Source organism: Lissotriton vulgaris, chromosome 12, assembly GCF_964263255.1.
Source record: "Lissotriton vulgaris chromosome 12, aLisVul1.2, whole genome shotgun sequence".
NCBI classification, from domain to species: Eukaryota; Metazoa; Chordata; class Amphibia; order Caudata; family Salamandridae; genus Lissotriton; species Lissotriton vulgaris.
In genome coordinates, this window is record NC_141700.1 from 131,446,183 (window position 1) to 131,468,451 (window position 22,269).

The 22,269-nt window shown below is 49.4% G+C and overlaps 1 protein-coding gene across 1 annotated transcript in view; it reads right to left on the reverse strand.

Annotated features, from left to right (window-relative positions):
• The window catches only part of NPR1 (natriuretic peptide receptor 1), a 790,721-nt gene extending 777,012 nt beyond the window's left edge, over positions 1-13,709 (reverse strand). The window contains exon 1 of the mRNA XM_086947572.1: positions 12,321-13,709. Coding sequence (XP_086803698.1) covers positions 12,321-13,020 — 700 coding nt within the window. The 5' untranslated portion in view covers positions 13,021-13,709. The remainder of the gene's footprint in view (positions 1-12,320) is intronic.
• Positions 13,710-22,269: the final 8,560 nt, after the last annotated feature.

The following is a 22,269-nucleotide window of genomic DNA, read 5'->3' on the forward strand; positions in this document are numbered from 1 at the left end:
AGTGACCCCAGAGGGTAGAAATGAGACACGGGTGCGGGAGGGGGCGAGAGCGGTCACAGTAGAGATCAGAGGCAAGAGACGAGCACAAGGGGGAGAGGCGAGAACATGCACCAGGAGAGGCTAGACAGGCGGAGAGAGGACGAGTGACAGCAGCGGGGAGAGCCCGGGGAGACATCACACCGGGAGAGAGCGCAGCGCAGGCATCAGCAGGGAGTAGAAAGGGCCGGGGGGAGCCGCCCTGTACCAGGTGCTGTAGGGTGTGAAGAGGGTCCGAGCCTGGGAGGCCTGCCAGGGTAGCCCAGAGAAGGCTGGGCGAGGAGCTCCCACTCTCCCGCCGCGTGCTCTCCTCTCCCCTGCTCCGCTCTCCCATTTACACCTCACTCTTCCCTCCGTGCACCACTCCAATCTGCACCTTCTCCACCCGCTTTCACCTTTTCACACAATCTTTTTCTCAACCTTACAATTCACCCTCAGGTGTACTCTCCCCGCCTCCACCCCTGCACGTACTCTTCACTCCCCCACCCAATCCACTCAGACTTACACCCCACTTGTCCTCGCGTCCCCCCCACCTCACTCGTGCGCAGCTGGCACAAACATGGTGTAACAGTTTCTAGTCACAGCAAAGAGTCCTAGCACTGAATGGGCATGGAGTGATATCCCTCTCATCTGCTTCAATGAACACTGATTCACAGTGTCAGCTACTGTTATACGAACACAATGTGACGAACTGACCCTGAGGGGCAGTGTGAGATCGATGCCGCCGCTGAAGGGTTCCTAGAATATGGAACTGAGGGGCAGTGGGGCGCTGTCGGGCAGTGTGGGATGATGCCACTGATAGACAGTAGGGACTGCCAATTTGGGGCATTTGAGGATCTCCCCAAGTGGGCAGTGTGAAGAACAGGCAGTGGGGGGGGGGGGGGGGGGGGGGGTGCAGTTGCTAATGATGAGCGGTTTAAGAAGCTACCACAATGAACAATTTGAAAAACAGGCTGTGGGGTTCGGAATGGTAAAGTCACACTGGTGGACAGTGTTAGAATGTGGCACTGTTGGGTAAAGTGAAGAACTGGGGTGGGGAAGCGTGAACATCTGGCACTGGTGCGCAGGGTGAGGTAAGGACAGTGATGGGCAGTGTGACAGCTGGCGGTCAGTGTGAGAAACTGCCACTGGTGGAGTGTGAACAGCTGGCACTGGTGATCAGTCTGAGGCACTGGCAACAGAAGCCAGTGTGAGAAGCTGGCACTGGTGACCAGTGTGAGGCACTGGCAACAGAAGCCAGTGTGAGAAGCTGGCACTGGTGACCAGTGTGAGGCACTGGCAACAGAAGCCAGTGTGAGAAGCTGGCACTGGTGACCAGTGTGAGGCACTAGCAACAGAAGCCAGTGTGAGAAGCTGGCACTGGTGAGCAGTGTGAGGCACTAACAACAGAAGCCAGTGTGAGAAGCTGGCACTGGTGATCAGTCTGAGGCACTAACAACAGAAGCCAGTGTGAGAAGCTGAGTACACGAGAGACGACCGCCGGGAAACTACAGAGGAGGGATTGCCTGCAGTGGCACACCACTGCGGAGGACACGTACCCGTTTCCTTCCCTTTTTTGGCGCCATAAAGAATCCCCTCCCGGCTTTCCGCTTTACTACAAAGCAACTAGCAGTGCTATTTCTACATAAGAAAATTACCAGTGGGATAAGACAACTATTACCCTTATACTGCAACCGAACATTATGCCACACAGCATCTACTGTTGCATAATCTCCTAGTAAACCCATTGCTCGATACAGAGCTTTCTGAGGTCCAGACTTACTCCATCCACATATTGGAATCGGAGTGGAAGCCCTGATGAGTCGTGTGACTCAACCGCACACGACGAAACACGTGTCGGCGTTTGTATTATTTCAAGTCTGGAGAAAATAAACATCTTGCTGTGACAAGAAGACTTACATCAAAGAACCTGCTTCTGCGCTTCCTTTTGACTTTGGTCATTGTACCTTATTGGAACATACATAAATGTAGTTGCGAGAGCCTGGCTATGTACAAGTGTGAGAAGCTGGCACCGGTGAGCAGCGTGAGGCACTGGCAACAGAAACCAGTGTGAGAAGCTGGCACTGGTGAGCAGCGTGAGAGGCTGGCAACAGAAGCCAGTGTGAGAAGCTGGCACTGGTGAGCAGTGTGAGGCACTGGCAACAGAAGCCAGTGTGAGAAGCTGGCACTGGTGAGCAGCGTGAGGCACTGGCAACAGAAACCAGTGTGAGAAGCTGGCACTGGTGAGTGGCGTGAGAGGCTGGCAACAGAAGCCAGTGTGAGAAGCTGGCACTGGTGAGCAGCGTGAGGCACTGGCAACAGAAACCAGTGTGAGAAGCTGGCACTGGTGAGCAGCGTGAGAGGCTGGCAACAGAAGCCAGTGTGAGAAGCTGGCACTGGTGAACAGTCTGAGGCACTGGCAACAGAAGCCAGTGTAAGAAGCTAGCTGGCACCGGTGAGCAGTCTGAGGCACTGGCAACAGAAGCCAGTGTGAGAAGCTGGCACTGGTGAGCAGTCTGAGGGACAGTCCCTGGCAGTGGTGGGCAGTTCGAGAAGCTGGCACTGGTTCGCAGTGCGAGGTGCAGACACAGAGCTGCTGTCAGGGTGAGAAACTGGCGCGAGGGCAGTTTTAAAAGAAGGCATCAATAATCAGACCCAGAAAGGAACTTTGAGAAGTTGGCACTTGAGCATAACACGTCTGGCAATTTTGATTCCCGCCAATTCACGCCAAACCCTTCCTTCGCTCAAAGCGCCTAGAGGCGGTTTAGATGACTTAATAATACTTTATTGATTTAGATCTCAACTGAGACCAACAATATTAACAAAGAGACAAAGCACCAACAATTTACAAATCACATCATCAACAAGTATTACATTTGAAAAAAAATGAAAGAATTAAAAAAGGGTATAGAACACGAACTCCTTTGAAGGAGTCTTTACCAGTGATATCAATTCATCAAATGCAAACAAATTATATTTAAAATGCGGGGGGGTTAAAAAACGAGTTCTAGCCTCCACCACTGTCGCGAAGACATAATATCCCAGTAGGGTCGATATGTTTTTAAATGTAAAACTTAAGATTGCTGAGCGGCTACAGAGAAGCCGAAATGCTATATTTCTTTCAGCTCCCTCGTCACTTCCTCCCCCGTGGCTTCCGATAAGAGCCTCATTACTGGGACTTCCGGCGCCCTGGGGCCCTCTCTGGGCAGAAGACAATTACTGGAATTACCCACAGTGGGGCTCTTGAAATCACCTCAGCATCACCTGTGCTCGAGAGAATAGACGCCCAGGCCCCCAAACTCTTAACCCTTCAGCAGGAGGGGCCTTTTTTTTTAGGGGGTGGGGGTCTCTGTGTAGCTGTTGTTCCCCGATGCTGACTGACAGCGTCACACCCAAAAGTCACAACACTGCGAATGAGCGCGCAACAGCGGAGCCGACAATTTGGTGATGGAAATATTTCAACAATATGAATTTCCAGATCGAGTTTGTGGTCCCCCGTGGCCCCTCAGAGGCGCATCTCATTTCAAGTTGGATGAAAACCCACTGCCACAGAGTTATAGCGCACAGAGCGTCGAAAGTAAACAAAACAAAGGCTCCCAGCTAGTAAAGCAGTGCGATAAGGTGTGGGGGGCATATCATGGTCTTTGCTCCTAATCCACTTAAACGCTCACTTGACAATCTGAAACCAGAGGATGTCAACGACGAGTTTGTGTGGCGCGTAAAAGTGCTGTTGGCGCAGTGTCTAAGATCTGTCATTTTTGAGAAATAAGGACTATGAGAAAGAGGCGACGTGTGATTTGCCCAAGATCACACCATAAACCACGTAGGGAAGCCGCGTTTATGTCGGGTAAGAGCCTTTCGCACAGAAATAACTTCATTTTCTACATCGCCTCTTACTTCACATCTGTCATTTCTAAGCTCTGTACAGGTGCAGCTGTCACCCAGTGCATAGCACTAGATTACCGACCCGGGGAGGATGAAGAGTCCAGTCTGCCTTACAGGGATTTCAAGACGTGGCCTAGAGAGAGCAGCATTTTTCAGCAGCAAACGTACTGCCTGAACGCTCCCCCGGAGTTGTACCAGCGTCACGCCATGTATTCAGCGAAGAATCCGCGAATGTTGACAATTTACGCTTAAGAGCGTGTTTGAGCCATTCACCAGATTTTCTGCTCAAGGAAAACAGTAACGTGTATTTTATAGCGTGGTCTGCCATTTCGAGGCGCTAAACACAACAGGTGTTACTAATGATGCAATAGCCCTCAGTCCATCGATCAAGAAAGGACTGAAGCCGGCACGGACCGGCTTGAGTCCGAATTCGCAGGCTGCAGATCACACCAAGTGTCAGCGGCGACCGATCATTCACGGAGCCTTCTAGACGCTAGGAGGGCTGACACTGGTCTGCTCCAAACATCGCTCTTTCCAGGTCCCCCTTGTATCCACACACACATATATATATATATATATATATATATATATACAGAATTACACGCTCCTTGCGCCACTTTTCCGTCACTTTTAACATGGGAAAAGTGGCGCAAATGGCTTGTAAATATGCCCCATAGTTTTTTTTTTTTTTTTTAAGGTGCGGTCTCAATATTCGAGCCGTTCTCTCCCGGGCGAGCACAGAAAGATGTCCGGATGTTGTGGTACTCGGGTGCCCACTGGAGTACCCGCGTGGTCTTGACAACATGAACCACATCGCCCGAAATACCCACTCCTTGCACGAGTGCCTAGACACGACAAATCACTGTGAACCCTCCTGCTCTCCCCCCCCCCCCCCCCCCTCCCACACACACACGCGCACACACACCTGTTGTGACTGGCGTGTTTCATTTGGTAGTTTTCCCGGTCGGGCTCTGCTTTTATTCAGACTGCCCCTTTTGGTCTAAACAGTACCATGGGTCAGGCAATAACTTCGTGTTGCTTTAGGAGCTCCGAAAGAGAAAAAAAAATAGAACACAAGTCGCGTATCCGCAAAAAATCCGCTAACAGGTTCTAATAGTGAAACCATTTTCGATTCTATAGGATATAATAATAGTCCCTGGGCACTGTTTGCTTTTGGTTCCGAGGGGGATCCACAGAGCAGAGAAATGTATGTATCTAGCGCCAGCGGAAGGCGAACGATTCCCTCTTCAGCATCTGATCTCGGGCGAGTCTAGCGCCGCCTGGCGGGCAACAAAGGTGCCTTCTAGACACACCGCCGGCGCGGGCCCGGCCGGTCTCGGGTGAAGTCCATGACTGCACAGGGGTGTTAAACCGGGGCAGTCCGTCCCCCTCATTATGCGGGCGCCCTCAGCTGATCGAGCGCAGGGGGGCGAGGGGGGGAAGGGGGCGGGGAGGGGGCTCTCTACCTGGGACTAGGGTCTCCTCTCGGATGCCCGGTCTGAAAAAATGACCACACTAGCGTGGCACCAGTGAAGACTGCAGCGGGCCTTCCCTTCGGAAGACTGAGGTGTAGGGTCCTCTTTTTTTTAAAAAAATACAGAGTTTTATATAGCGCGAACTTGACCCGAATCAGGTATCAGAGCGCTTTACATAGCACCAGTTGCATTCATTCTTTGTTAGGCACGGGGGAGATGAAGTGATTTGCCCATAATCACAGGATGTTCAGCGTCGTTGCCGAGATTCGGCCTAGCCGTTAGGCCAACTCCTCTCTGACAGAAGTAGTGCTTCACTTGGGCAATGAGGACAGTAAGTAGTGTGGACTCCTTTCAGGCAACAAACCACAGGATTAGGGTCACCTCTTGAAGGACTGACCTCAGCAGTAGGGTCACCACTTGGAGGACTGACCTCAGCAGTAGGGTCACCTCTTAGAGGACTGACCTCAGCAGTAGGGTCACCTCTTGGAGGACTGACCTCAGCAGTAGGGTCACCTCTTGGAGGACTGACCTCAGCAGTAGGGTCAGCTCTTGGAGGACTGACCTTTGCAGTAGGGTCAGCTCTTGGAGGACTGACCTCAGCAGTAGGGTCAGCTCTTGGAGGACTGACCTTAGCTGTAGGGTCACCTCTTGGAGGACTGACCTCAGCAGTAGGGTCAGCTCTTGTAGGACTAATCTTAGCAGTAGGGTCAGCTCTTGGAGGACTGACCTTAGCTGTAGGGTCACCTCTTGGAGGACTGACCTCAGCAGTAGGGTCACCTCTTGGAGGACTGACCTCTGCAGGAGGGTCAGCTCTTGGAGGACTGACCTTAGCAGTAGGGTCAGCTCTTGGAGGACTGACCTCAGCAGTAGGTTCACCTCTTGGAGGACTTTCTTCAGCAGTAGGGTCACCTCTTGGAGGACTGACCTCAGCAGTAGGGTCAGCTCTTGTTGGACTAATCTTAGCAGTAGGGTCAGCTCTTGGAGGACTGACCTTAGCTGTAGGGTCACCTCTTGGAGGACTGACCTCAGCAGTAGGGTCACCTCTCGTAGGACTGATCTTAGCAGTAGGGTCAGCTCTTGGAGGACTGACCTCAGCAGTAGGGTCACCTCTTGGAGGACTGACCTCAGCAGTAGGGTCACCTCTTGGAGGACTGTCCTCAGCAGTAGGGTCACCTCTTGTAGGACTGATCTTAGCAGTAGGGTCAGCTCTTGGAGGACTGACCTCAGCAGTAGGGTCACCTCTTGGAGGACTTACCTCAGCAGTAGGGTCACCTCTTGGAGGACTGACCTCAGCAGTAGGGTCAGCTCTTGTAGGACTAATCTTAGCAGTAGGGTCACCTCTTGTAGGACTGATCTTAGCAGTAGGGTCAGCTCTTGGAGGACTGACCTCAGCAGTAGGGTCACCTCTTGGAGGGCGGACCTCAGCAGTAGGGTCACCTCTTGAAGGACTGACCTTAGCAGTAGGGTCACCTCTTGGAGGACTGACCTCAGCAGTAGGGTCACCTCTTGGAGGACTGACCTCAGCAGTAGGGTCGGCTCTTGTAGGACTAATCTTAGAAGTAGGGTCACCTCTTGTAGGACTGATCTTAGCAGTAGGGTCAGCTCTTGGAGGGCGGACCTCAGCAGTAGGGTCACCTCTTGAAGGACTGACCTTAGCAGTAGGGTCACCTCTTGGAGGACTGACCTCAGCAGTAGGGTCAACTCTTCGAGGACTGACCTCAGAAGTAGGGTCACCTCTTGGAGGACTGACTTCAGCAGTAGGGTCACCTCTTGGAGGACTTACCTCAGCAGTAGGGTCACCTCTTGGAGGACTGACCTCAGCAGTAGGGTCAGCTCTTGTAGGACTAATCTTAGCAGTAGGGTCACCTCTTGTAGGACTGATCTTAGCAGTAGGGTCAGCTCTTGGAGGACTGACCTCAGCAGTAGGGTCACCTCTTGGAGGACTTACCTCAGCAGTAGGGTCACCTCTTGGAGGACTGACCTCAGCAGTAGGGGCACCTCTTGGAGGACTGACCTCAGCAGTAGGGTCACCTCTTGGAGGACTGACCTCAGCAGTAGGGTCACCTCTTGGAGGACTGACCTCAGCAGTAGGGTCAACTCTTGGAGGACTGACCTCAGCAGTAGGGTCACCTCTTGGAGGACTGACCTCAGCATTAGGGTCAGCTCTTGGAGGACTCACCTTAGCTGTAGGGTCACCTCTTGGAGGACTGACCTCAGCAGTAGGGTCACCTCTTGGAGGACTGACCTCTGCAGTAGGGTCAGCTCTTGGAGGACTGACCTCAGCAGTAGGGTCACCTCTTGGAGGACTGACCTCAGCAGTAGGGTCAACTCTTGGAGGACTGACCTCAGCAGTAGGGTCACCTCTTGGAGGACTGACCTCAGCAGTATGGTCAACTCTTGGAGGACTGACCTCAGCAGTAGGGTCACCTCTTGGAGGACTGACCTCAGCAGTAGGGTCAGCTCTTGGAGGACTGACCTTAGCTGTAGGGTCACCTCTTGGAGGACTGACCTCAGCAGTAGGGTCACCTCTTGGAGGACTGACCTCTGCAGTAGGGTCAGCTCTTGGAGGACTGACCTTAGCTGTAGGGTCACCTCTTGGAGGACAGACCTTAGCTGTAGGGTCACCTCTTGGAGGACTGACCTCAGAATTGGGGTTCACCTCTTGGAGGACTTACCTCAGCAGTAGGGTCACCTCTTGGAGGACTGACCTTAGCTATAGGGTCACCTCTTGGAGGACTTACCTCAGCAGTAGGGTCACCTCTTGGAGGACTGACCTTAGCTTAGGGTCACCTCTTGGAGGACTGACCTCAGCAGTAGGGTCACCTCTTGGAGGACTGACCTTAGCTTAGGGTCACCTCTTGGAGGACTGACCTTAGCTGTAGGGTCACCTCTTGGAGGACTGACCTCAGCATTGGGGTTCACCTCTTGGAGGACTGACCTTAGCAATAGGGTCACCTCTTGAAGTAGAGTCCACTTTTGGTGCTCAAGCGTATTGTCAACTCGTAGGTAATCACACATGGGTAGGCTGTTCTCTCAGAAGACCAATCATAGGCTGAGGGTCCCCTCTTGAATGATCAACTACAGGAGTAAATGACCCCTAATTGGTGTAAACATAGGAGCAAGGGAACCAATCCTGGGTGAATGTTCCCAGGAGTAAAAGACCCATCATTGGTTATAAACACAGACGTAAGGGAACCAATCCTGGGTGAATGTTTCCAGGAGTAAAGGACCTCTCCAGGGAAAAATGACCACAGCGGTAAGAAACCCGTCATGGATGATAGACCACAGGTGCAAGGGACCCATCAACATTGTTAGACACAGGAGTAAGGGAGCGCTCCTAGAAGAATGCCCAAAGGCGTACGGTAGCATTCCTTGATGAACGACCACAGAAGTAAGCGGCCACCCCTGGATGATAAACGCAGAAGGAACTGACCACTTCAGGATTCATGACCACAGGAGTAAAGGCCACGTCTGAAAGAATGACCACAGGTGTAAAGGCCACGTCTGAATGAATAACCACAGGTGTAATGGACCTCACGTGGATGATAAACACAGGAGTAATAGAAATTACTATTGGATGAATGACCACAGGGGAAGGGACTACTCCATGGAGACTGACTACAGGAGTAAAGGACCCCTCATGGATGACAAACCACAGAAGTAAGGGGCCACTTAGACAAGAACAACTATAGGAGTAGGATTCTCTGTGATGTGACCAGCCGCAGACGTGGCACTGGCCGAGAGAACTGATCACAGGAGAATGACCCCTGTGGAAGACAAATCAGAGGAGAGATGGAATCTGCTTGGATGAACAACTGCAGATGAAAGGGACAAGCAACTACAGGAAGAAGGAACTCCTGTTGGATGACTGACCACAGGACTGAGGGAGCTGCTCAGATGAGTGATGATCAGCCACAGGAAATAGACACCACCATGGAAGATCAAAGGCAGAAGCAAGGGTCTCTCCTTCAAGATTCATCACAGGAATCAGGATCCAATTCAATGATCAATTACAGGAGTAAAGGACCTTTCTTGGATGATCAATCATAGGAGTAACTGATCCCTCTTGGATGATCAATCATAGGAGTAAATGATCCCTATTGGATGATCAATTACAGGAGTATATGACCGCTCTTCGATGATAAAGCACACGAGGAAAGGACCCCTCTTGGATGATTGGGCATCGGAGTAAAGGGCCCTTATAGCATGAGCAAGCATAGGAGTAAAGGACCCCTTGTGGATGATCAGTTATAAAGGTCAATGACCCTTCTTGAATGGACAGGCATCGGAGTAAAGGACCCCTCTTTGACGGTTGACCCCAGGACTAAAGGACCCATTTAGGACGATCAACCATAGCAGTAAAGGAGCCCGCCAGGAGTAAAGGCCCCCTCCAGGACTAAAGGACACATTTAGGACGATCAACCATAGCAGTAAAGGGCCCCTCCAGGAGCAAAGGAGCCCTCCAGGAGTAAAGGAGCCCTATTTGATGGTTGACCGTAGGAGTAAACTACTCCTTTAGGACGATCAACCATAGCAGTAATGGTGCCCTCTAGGAATAAATGAACCCTCTTTGATGGTAACCACAGAAGAGAACATAACAAAGGACCCCTGCAGCATGATCAAGCATAGGAGTAAAGAACCCCTTTAGGAGGATAAACCATAGCAGCAAAGGAACCCTCGAGGAGTAAAGGACCCTTCCTAGATGATCAAACATAAGAATAAGGGACCCCTCTTGGAGGACAGGCCATTGGAGTAAAGCCCCCCTTAGGTTGATCAACCATAGAAGTAAATGACTCCTCTTGGATGACTGACCACAGGACTAAGGGACCAGCCCTGGACAGCTGATAACATAGAACACAGGAGTAAGAGAACCCTGATGGGCGGCGGACTACAGGATTAGCACCCCATCTTGGAGGATCGACGACAGAAAGAAGGAATCCCTCCGGGGTGTTGGACCGTAGGAGACGGTCTTCTCTCGTGTGAACATCCACAGGAGAAGGACCTCTTCCTGGATCCCTAGAAAGGGAGCCCTCTTTAGGTGACCATTCATAGGAGGCGGAGACCCCCTGGGCGTTGGATTATTGGCCACAGAAGGAAGAGGCACAGCCTGAATGATCATCGCCAGAACTAAGGGACCCCTCTTGGACAGTGACCATGGGAGTAATGGACACCACTGGGGCTGCTGGCCAGAGGAGTAAGGGACACCTCTTGAACGACTGACCATAGGATTCAGGGTCCAGCTGGGACATAGATGTATCGCCTGCAGATGTTTGGGGCAGTTTTTTGCCGTCTAACCACAGGAGAAAGGCAACCCTCGTGAATTTGTGAATGAGTGACCATGAGAGTAAAGGATACACCTGGGACAATGGATAGCCCATCGCAGAAGTCAGGGACACCTCTCAGAGATTGACCATGGAAGTTGAGATCTATCTTCAGTGCTTGATTACAGGATCACAGATCACCCTTGAAGGTTCACTGTGAAATTGAACCCCCCCCCCCCCCATCCCCTTAGATGGTCAATCCCAGAAACAGCTTCTTCTTGGATCCCCAACCACAAAGGTGAGACCCTTTTTAGAAACTGACCACCTCCCGGGCCATAACTGGCAATAGCTGCCCCTATTCAATGATTGGCCCTAGGTGCGTGGTCTCTATTTGGTGAACTGACCAATATATAGCAGAGCACTTGGACAACTGACCCTAGGAATGGTATGGTGCAGCAGCCAGAGCAGCTGACTTCAGAGCACAGGGTTCACGGTTCGATCCCCGGCTCTGGCGGCAGCTCAGCTCAGCACCATGTGACTCTGGGCACTAGCTCACTTAATTTCCATGATGGCCCCCAGCGCCTTGAGACCCGTAAGGATGAGTAGTTTGCGCTTCACAAATACGGATTTACATTTATTTAGGAGTAAGATCCCTCTTGGAGGCTTGATCACAGCAGCACAGTCCCCTGCATCCCCGGGAGAATGACCACAGAAGTTGTGTGACTTTGTGGATGATTGACGACAGTGGAGGGGCCACTTCTCGTACCCCCCTCATCCAAATAATGTATCTCCCTACAAACAGTAGAATCTCCAGTTTGCAAAGGCTGGGTCTCAAACAGATGGAAATTGAAATTTCCCTAGCATAGCGGCAAAAAGTCTAGCTTTCATTAAGAAACGCAAAGGTGATTAATGCATGCCTCGGGCACCTGGGACCCCCTATTATAGCCCTTCCCCATTTTGGGATTTGTAGGGGGAAGGAGAGAAGGGTGGGGGCGAGCTGATGAGGAAGTTTGAAATGATGGGTCTACAGTCCTAATTTATTGCTCACAAACACTGTCATCTTTTGCAATAAAGCAACTCCCTGCGCTCAGCAATACAACCGCTGTATGAACAGGTTTGACTGTCCGACCACTGGGAAGACACGAGTTATACATGTATAAGAGCTATATGTCAAATTATTGTAAATACCAATATTGGTTGACATAAATAGGTTGTCCTAAACATCGTTAGCAAAATGATCTGCTCATTGGGTGTAGATTTTCTATTATTAACTCACATATGGTCACATTTTTGTAAAAGATAATTGTGACACAATATTCCTATGCTATTCTGATGTCGACATTCTGGTACCACACCTTGTGGGAGTGCTTATAAGCCACCAGACTTGCCAAAAGTGATTTAACACTCTGGAAGGAAACGGACAGATATAAATCTAGAGTGGTGAGCGGAACCCGGCATGGCTCATGTCATATGCGGCTTCGACGCCCTATCTGGCACTCAAATCACTTTCATATTTCACTATACTAATTCACCACTAATCCTTTATGGGTTCCGGAGTAGCATGCAACTCGCCGAAAAAGCGCTTTGACGCCTCGTCAGGGGCAGTACGCGCTAATTTAATGCAATAACAATACAATACAATATACCCCAATGGGTGTGATCGCACTGCCACCGGCATACTCACTTCTGCCTTTCTGCTTGATGTCTTGGATGACCGACGTGTAGTTGGCCATATCCTTCTCCTTGAACTGCATGTCCACCACGGTTAGGTTTTTAAATTTTGGCAGCTCCACGTAGAGCCCCTCAACTGTAAAATAACACGGCCGGTCGTCCATCTTCCCGTCCATGTAGATGATCATAGCGCGGGTGGTCCAGTTGAACTGCTGGTGGATTAGGCTCACAAACTCGCCCAGCTTGGTGTGGCTTGGCCCCGTCCTGGTGGTCAGCGGGTACATACTCTTGTCGTCGATGCCGAAGGCCGCTGCCCCAGCAGTAATGAGTGGCATTTTCCAGTGGCCGGTGAAGCGAGCCACGGGCGCCGAGGTGTAGACGCATCCTGGCCCGATGAAGGCGTTGGGCTTGTAGGCGAACTTCAGGTCAACGGCTGTGAAGGGCGCTGCCGAGTCGGAGCAGTTGCCGTTCTTGTCCTCGCTGTTGCCGAACACGGACTGGACGTGAAGGCCAGCCAGTAGCTCGGGGTCCTGGTTAATCTTGTCGATGGCCAACAGGATGGCCGGCCCCACCCGTGGCCATGCCCATGGGTAGACAAGATTTTGCTTCGGCAACACTACGGCCAAAGTGAGGTTCTCCACTCTAACCTCGCAACTGACCAAGGAGCAAGCCACCAAGCCAACAACGACCCATTCGACTCGCAGCAGCCTCATTGCGTCCAACGCAAGTCAACCATCCAGTTGGGCAACTTTCATTGTTGGCAGTCGACCACACTTCGACGATTTCCTTATAGGATTCCAAAGCCGCCCGTTCACAGCCTTCAACGATCACCAGACCAGCTTTTCCAAAAGTTAGCCAATTTCCAGAGGGTACCAGTTGTCCAACATTCACCCCTGAACCCCAAAACATCCAAATCCAACGCTCCTGTGTCTTCTAAATCCTCTTAGGGCGAGATTTTCCACTCAATCGTCCCTTATGGGTTCTTGACGCTTCCTGAAGACATCACGAACTTTCGATGGTCTGTGTCCTAAACCCAGGGACCACCCGGGCCAACAAGCCTTTGAAGGTTGACTTCCCTGGCAAGTTGTGTTTGGAGCCCCTCGGGGGTTTAACTGTCGTCTGCGACCAGGACCTGCTAGAGTCGCCACCTCCTGCCGGTAAGGGGGTGTGAAGCCGCCCGAGTGAGGGCTCGCACGCCGGGCTCCGAGAGCGCTCCGTCCGCTTCCCAGCGCTGGAAGTGACTGGGAAAGGCAGATTGCGATTATCTGAGCAGGCAGGCGAAGCCGTTTCCTTCCCCGATTCAGTGACAAACCAGAGCTGCTATCATAGACGCGGCACCTTAACCCTTTCCTCTCCCTCGATCGGGAAAGAGAAGGGAAAAAAACGCTCGCCTCCGCTGCCGAGTGAGGAAAAAAAACACCTGCTGTAAACAAAGACAAAAATAACGGAAAGAAGGCGAAAAAAAGGCGAATTACGTGTTTGGGCTCTAAGATTTTTCCGGCGCCCTGGCAATACGATATTAGATCAGCAGAATAGCCCAAAATAAATGTATTTATTGGAGAGGGGAAAAGTTCGCTGCAGATTGCTGCTGGTGATTAATCGCCCCCCACATCGCGTTGCATTCTTGTGTTTAGATGCTTCATCAAGTTGAAGTTTCTAAAAGCTGCTGCGTCGCTGCCCCTTTCCTCTCCCCCAGTCCCCTGAGATGTGTGCCCTGTTTTGTTGTTGGAAGGGGTCTGGGCGAGGTTTGCGCTCCCACCGGAAATGCCGTTCTGCGCTAATCACCATTTACATTTCCCTCTGTTTGCTTTCGCCGTCCAGCAGCTTCCAAGCGTTTTAAATATCATTTCTTATTGTGAACCAAATTCACGGACATCTTTTTACTGACCCGAATAACTGAAAGGTTAAGTCACCCAGGTCTTGGTTATAACCATTTTAATGTGAACGCAACAGATTTCAGCAGCAGGCGCCCAAACCTGCTCAGCTGTCTCGCCCAATTTCTAGAATCCAAAAGTTGGCACCGTCACATACATGGAGCTATTTTTGTCGGGTGGGCGGGCTCCTGTACATTTTTTTAAGCGTTTTCCTTACGGAAAAGGTTGTAATGCTACAGGTTACAGGGCAATGGCGCTGTGTAACCATTAGTGTGGCCTCGGAGCGCTATCGGCGTCCGACACTTTCGCACCGTGGTCTGCACATGCTGCTTCCGGGTGGGGTTGTCGTCTTGTAGGAGTTTGTGTGAAAAACACTTCCCTTTATTTCGGATCCTTCGCGCTGGGGAGAAAACACCCCAGGTTTTGGTAAAATCTTTTAAATGAAGCACAGAGGCTGGGATTATAGCGAGTAGAAGAGGGGGATATGTACAAGGAAGTGGCCAGGTCAGGCGTCAGCCATCACTTCTGTAACGCAAGGCTGCACCATACTTACAAGGATATGGTGCAGCCTTGCGTTTCCCCATGCGCTGGCGCCACAGGTACCCTTGCACCATAGTGCAAGGGTGCCTGCGTGGTGGGGAATGATTGTTTATGTGCAGGAAGGCGTTCCTTCCTGCACATTAACAATCCTAAAATGCCATTCTGTTTCTGTCATGTGTGCTGCTTCATGCAACACACATGAAAGTCAAATCAAATCAAATCAAAACCAACTTTATTCGGTTTTTCATAATTTTAGAAATACCATAAAAGTTCATAAAATACATTTTATACACTTTTTCAGTTAAAAATCAATTAAAATTTGATATTGGTTTTTGCTATACAATAAAACACAGTTTACATATAACTCACAATCCGTAAAAAGTATGACCATGGCATGACGTACAGTTTTGACAATGATTTCATCAGCCCTCTAATGTGTAAAAAAGATGATTGATCTTGTCAAAGGTACAAGCGATGACGGATACAAAATTAAAGGAAACACGCCATCGCTTTTGCTACTTTTTTATCTTCAAGGTACTGAAGCGCCAAATATGCTGGACGGCATTGGCGCAGCCCCCAGTTTCTCAATATGGGCAGTATCCAACGCCTTCGTGGTATAGTGTAAAACTTGCAAAAAAGCATTACGTGTATGGTGGATTGTGCCGAAACAGAATCACAAGGGCATGGGAACGATTTTGATGTCCAGTCGTTTTGAGAGGGAAAAGATACCATTCGATGGAACATATTGAGTCTGAAACGTGTCAACAACAGTTTTTCAAACTGACTTAATCTGTACAACAGGTACGGTTCAATAGAGAAAACAGTCTGAAATAATAGACCCTGTAGCACAGAGGGTTTCCCTATCTCTTTTAGCATGAAAGTCACAAAATGGCATTTTTTAAAAAGTTTGTTTATGTACAGGAAGGGGGACCTTCCTGAACGTGAACAATCCATGGCATTTTGCTTTTTCCATGTGTGCTGCACAAGGCAGCACACATGGAAAAAGCAAAAACGAGGAGAAATAAAGCATTTCTCCTCGTTTCGCCAACTTAAAATCAGGTTTTGCCTATTCTTTATTTTGGCGCTGCCTCCTATGTACGTTACTCTTGTACATAGGGGGCAGCGTCAAAATCAATGGGTATTGCGGTTGAACGCCCACCGCAACACCCACTGCCCAACCCTTTCACGCTAAGCATAGAGTGAAAGGGGGCCTTATGTACAAGGCAGCGTTAAGCCACGTTTGTACATAAAGTGCACCCCTATCGCCACCACAACATCGATAAAAGTGACGTTGTGGTGGCGATAGGGGGTTGCACATATGCCCCAGAGTGTGTTATTGCACACCCTAACATAGGTGGTATGTGTTCTCAGACCACCTTGTATTTTACTATTAGCTCTAAGGCCAATGTCAGTGAGACAGACAAGAGCTCCTTTTAACAGCTCTATCTTTCTGCGTTTCGTCCCCTACGCCCAGGCCAGGGCTTTGAGAGGGATGCAAAAAGTGGGGGGGTGTCTCTCAAAGGGGCGGGGCAAAAGTAATTAAGGGTGTGGCTTAAAAACTGTATCCGAAAAATCTGTGCTAAGCATAGTGAGCCGGCTGGTATTTTGCTGCTTCTGTCATTTCATCCAGATATATAATTCAACAAGTAACATTACACCTACAACACACCAAAACTATTGGCTTGGTCAATGGTTGTTAGTTGCATAAGCAACAACTATGGCTTTGTTGAATATAATATGACAATCCTTCAGCCCTGAAATGATGAGACTGTGAAAGAACTTTAACAAGTCTCTTTGAAGTTACCTCAAAGGCAGTGAAGGGTGTCACTGCTACAGAGTTAAAAAAAAATCCACCCGGAGGGTGATGGGAAAAATGGAGAGCCCGATACAAACCGATCTCAGCACCTGCTTTTTAGAACTGCCAGTGCTCAGCACCTGTGGGACCCGGCCCACTTAAAGCCCTACCCACGCCTCAAAAGTTCTCTTCCCCACATTTTTAGGTCAGACATTAGCCATGACTTGGCTTTAACTCAGGGCACAAGTCCTAAAAACGAAGTGGGGGGACTAACCAAGTTAGACAGTATGCAAGTGACATCATGGCGCATGACATCACAGAGCTACATCACAGGAAGTGGCATCACAACCCATAACCTCACAGGAAGTGGCATCACAAGTGATGACATCAGATCTTAACACATCACAAATATGTTTCGCTGGTCTCTCATGAGTACATTTGAGTGCATTAAGAGATTTAACAAATGAGAGTTTGTGTCGGGTTTGTGCCAAAAAAGTGAAGCATCCCCCGATGCAAAATGTGGGCCTCAATTTACACATTTATTTTGTACAAACTCTGCCACAAAGAAATTGACAACAAGGAGAAATGTGGCAGTAAATATATTCTGTTTAATTAGCTGCAAATTCTGAATTATTAAATACCTTATGGGGTTAAGGCACCTGTTGCAGGGAACTTTGTGTACCCAGTAAATCCCAAAGAACAATAATAACAGTAAGGTAATTTTGGAGGGTAACGCATGTGCTGGAGAGATCTGTGTTTTCTCTAGTCCAAGTTTTGAATCAAAGTAGCATTGCGGGTTAATGCGCCTCCTGCAAAGCACATCATTTAACATGCAGATGACAGATTGATATTTTGTGTAGCTAGGGGAGTGGATTACTGTTTGTAACACAGAGATCATTTTGTTCCTTGCACTTCATAGATTGTAATACTTCTAAGATAGCACAGCGAGCTATAAAGGACATGTGACTTCTACGCCTTGTAACCCTAACTGTCTTTTGTAATAAATCATGTACATTGATTTATAAATGTTTGCGATTTATTGTCAATGTATAATGTGTGATATAAGCTCTGTGACACCCTGCATTGGGATGATTAGTGCCTATAAAAAATAAAATAAAGGTATTTACACAAATGTTATTTGTGTAAATACTGGGACAGACCAGCACATCTGAAATTCTTGCAGTGCATGCATAGCTCTTAAATACAGGGATTAAACAAAGTGAACAGCATGTCTCTCATAAGTATTTGTGAAGAGGTAATAATCTGTTTGCCTTTGTTTCCTCGCCCTTGCATCTAGGTGTGATTCTCAGATTGCTCCCACATAGGATAGGGGACCAAAAGGAGGCCTGATGGCCCTTAATTTCGGCCTTTATTATGAGCCCAGCTGGAGTCTGAAATACGATAGCCCCCGTTCCGCCTGCAGGTTACTGCTCTGAAAGTATCCCGGTGCCTGAAAATTACACCGGGACAAGTTCAGCACATTTCAGTGGGCCCACTTCTGCACGGTGGACGGCGCACCCTGTGAAAATAGCGGGTGTACGCCACTTACCCGCGTGTACCCCTGACTTATACCCTGCTTTTACTAAAACTGATATGTACAAAACACTCACCGATAGGTGTTTTCAGCCAGCCCTTGTCATCCATTGGCCTGTTGTTGAGCCATTAACACATTTCTCCCACCCACTGCAGCATACACTATGGGGTAATGGGTCAGCCCACTTCAGCCAATGGCTAACTTCACTTTGAGCGACAGCACTCTTCCCTTTCACAAGCAGCACATCCACAATCAAAGTAGTCCCATTCTGTGGAAATGTGTGCTTTTAAGACGACACAATACAAAGTGGTATGCCGTTCCTACTGGATGGTACAGGTGAGTGTATATGAGGAGAGCACTTGTGGTGTGCTCACTCAGGCAGGAGAAAGATATCCTCCTTTCGGAAAAGGACCCTCACACCCTCATTAAGCTAGGTGTCTTGCTTCATTATTGGGTCTGCTCCACGTCGGGTCGGCGCTGAAATACCCAGTCAGCACCCATAATGGGGCCTTTTAGCAGAGATCTTTTTTTCCTGGCCGTTGGGTGCTTTTAAGACGAATCGTTTTTTTGTTGCTTTTAGCCAAGGTTTTGAAAAATAAATTGATAAGCATCCAACACCTTCCCCAACAATAAAGCTTTAACAAAAGCCATGACAAAAACTGGCAAAGCAAAAAGGCTGGCTGCCAATGCCAGACCTATTGGCTTTGGTAATGCTTGTTCACTTGGTGGTCTCTTTTCAGACACCCTGGCTGTATGCCAGAAATGCCGACAGCATTATTAAATGTCAAATGTCAGATGCTTTTATATAGCGCGACTTAGCACCAAAAGAGGTCTCAAGGCGCTTTGCAGAGGAATGGCAGCATCCTTCCTGGGCGGAGAACGCAGTTGGGAGGCATTATTTAGGAAAGAGCCACGTTTTCAAGCTCTTACGGAACTTCAGATGATTAGAAAGGGACAGGAGATGCACTGGCAACTTGTTCCAGAGTTAAACTGATCGGGGAGCAACCAAAGTGCTCCTCCTTTCATCCAGCAGGGCGTATTATCCTTCAGAAATGAAGGGTGGCTGACTGGTTGGTGATGATACGATCTGGAAAGCTTGATTACAACCTTTGCCCCTATAACAATATTTGTGTACGTAAAGCCGTGTCAACTCGTGTCTGGAAACCCTATTTTTTCGTGACGCAGGTCTGTGACCAGGCCGGCTTCCCTCTGCTCTGTGTGCCTTCCTGTGTGGGGCTGTTTCTCCAGGAAGGATCCCAACATAACCGGAAGGGCTGCTGTTCTTCCTGGTTCCCCTAAGTACTTCCTGTCCATCCCGCCACAAGAAAAGGCTGTTGTGCACCTCCCTGGCCCCTGCTTGGAACCAGCCTCCATCTTTGGATGGAAGTGCAGTTGTGTGGAAGCTAATGAATGCAGGCTGGTAGGCTGCCACTTCAACTTTCACCCGGAAGCAAGGCTTAAAGTGGGATGAAAATACTGGGGGTGGGGTTTCTCAAAGGGGCATGGCCGATGTAATTTAGGGCGTGGCTTAAAAACACATAAACTAAAAATCTGTGCTTAGCATAGTGTGCCGCCCGACTGGTATTCTTCTGCTTCTGTCATTGCATCCAGGGCCGGTCTGGACGTGGCAGGCACTGGGTGTTTCCCCGGTGGGTGGGAAGGGTGGGGGCCCGTTTTAGACCCCAGGGGGCCAGTTTTATTACAGGTGGACGGTTTTGCAGAAGTGCTGCAATATCGCCTACCTGTAGCAAAAGCAGCAGAGGAAGTGGTGCTTCCCACTCGCACCATCCTCCCCCACCCCTTGCGGGCCGGTCCAGCTGATTGCCAGGGCTGGTTTCAGTTCCCAGTCCAGCCATGATTGCATCCACATATATAATACAACAAGTAACATTACACCTCCAACCAGTCAGTGCAATTGGCATTGCCAATGGTTATTAGTTGCATAAAATAAATAAGCAACAATTATGGCTTCGTTGTATATAATATTGAAAATGCTTCAGTTCTGAAATGATGAGACTGTGAAAAGAACTATAACAAGTCTCTGAAGTTACCTCAAAGTGTGTGAAGGGTGGCACTGCTGCAGAGGTAAGATTTTCTTTTCCATCCTGAGTGGGAGGGCAAATATGGAGAGCCTGATTGGGACCCGCCTCGGCACCTGCTTTTAAGAACTGCCAGTGCTGAGCACCGGCAGGACCCGGCACACTTAAAGGCCTGCCCGGAAGACACTCACAGATTGGAGATGCAGCCTGTCTAGCTCCCCACAGAAACCTGAACACGTGCTGCCCCCCTTTGACAAAGAAGCAGGGCAAGGGGGTAACTTAAACCGTGCGACCTCAGCACTTGGAGCTCTGTGTTGCCCATCTGTCACCTGCTGGGGACAAATAAGGAAGACTTTCTCCCACCGAATACAGTTTGCCTTATGTCCTGATGAAGAGCCGTGGATGGTGAAAGAAGCCGCCACAACTCAGGAGTCCAGCACCAATGCAGGGCTGGCTGCCCATAATCCAGAAATTAAGGGTGGTGTTTGACAAGGGCCAAGCACTGTGGAAGAAGCAGACCCAGCAGTCTAGGAAAAATTACCAGCAAGTACAACTAATGTGCAAGTGGACATCCCTGGGGCAAGGACCTTGCCTAGCAGGCTAACTCCCAATACTGACCAAACCTTCTTATCCCAAGGGGAGACGCACATCCTCTACCCCAGCACCCCGCTGGCCTCCTCTGCTACCATCTTTTGGCCCTGGAGCTGACGTTCTGCTGTGGTGGAGAACACCTGAAGTTCTCTATATGAATCATTATTAGGAGCATTATTATTACTACTAATAATGTTATTGGTGGTGCTGGTAGTAGTTTAATTTACAATAACAACAACAATAGTGATAATAACCCCTTCGCTGCGTGGCAAATTCTGCCGTGGTGCGAGGGGGGGGCGGGGCTGGGCGTGGCGCTCAGATACCCAGGACGGCTTCCGGCCATCATAAATCACGGTGGGCGTGTGCTCACGACGGCCGGGAGCCGTCCAAACTCCGGCCACTGATTAATTCTCCCGCACAGGCGGGGAATTAATCGCGCGTGGGCGGAGCGGCAACGTTTGGACAGCTCCCGGCCGTCATGAGCACATGCCTACTGTGACTCATGACGGCTGGGAATGTGATAATATTGTTCTGTGCTGAGCTTATTGCGCCATATGAGAGGCAGCACGAGCCAGGCAGACATGTTGGTTCTCTTTGTACTTGCTCCAGGTTCCTTTACCCTGTGACCCCTGATATTGTATTGTAATTGCATTTATATAGCGCTTAGTACCCCTGACAAGGTGTTGAAGTGCTTTTTCGGCGAGTAGCACGCTACTCTAGAACCCATAATGGATTAGTAGTGAAAATATGAAAGTAATTTGAGTGGTGGATATGTTAGTCAGTTATTTGGATTGAGAAGGATAGTGGAGGGATAGAGAAGGGAAAAAGGTTTGCATTTATATAGCACTTGCTACCCCTGATTGTGAAATATGAAAGTAATTTGAGTGGTGGACATGTTAGTCAGTTATTTCTTCCACAAAGGATCCCCAAGTGGTGAAATTTCAAATCTAGCGGTGTGCTGGTGAAATCATTATTCCAACTACGACTAGATACTGGGATATGTAGCTTCCCTGACAGTCCTTACCATCACCATCTTGCCTACTTCGTCCTACAGATCCATGGGATAGTGAGGAGAAACTATGTTACATGGGCCCGCTAGACAGCCACAGACAGAGGTGTGGAATTTGTGTGAAAAAATACACAGGGCATGGGACAAAAATATTCCCTTCTTGTTATAAGGGCATGTTCCCCTTTCGTGAGCACCTGACTGCATTCATATATAGTACCATGGCTATTAATTTGATCATGGTGTCCTGCTAATCCGAGTCTAGGCCTGTCCCTGACTATGCAAGATCCGGGAACTGTGCTATGACCTGGAGAGGTGCCCCAAGCATGCCTTTGTAGTGGACTACTGTCCTATCCTGGATATAGAGAATAAAGCGATAGTGGAAGCATACTGTGTTTTGGAACATTATAATGTGGCTAGACCTTTTTTCACCCGCTATGGGTGAGGCATAGCCGCCCCTCTTGTGTAAAGTTCCACTCTTATGTGTATGCCCTGAACATTGTGCTTGTATCCTGTGTATATGTTGAGCAAGTGCACTTGTGAAGTGCGTCTAGCACACGTGCAGTGGTAGGGCTATGTGTGT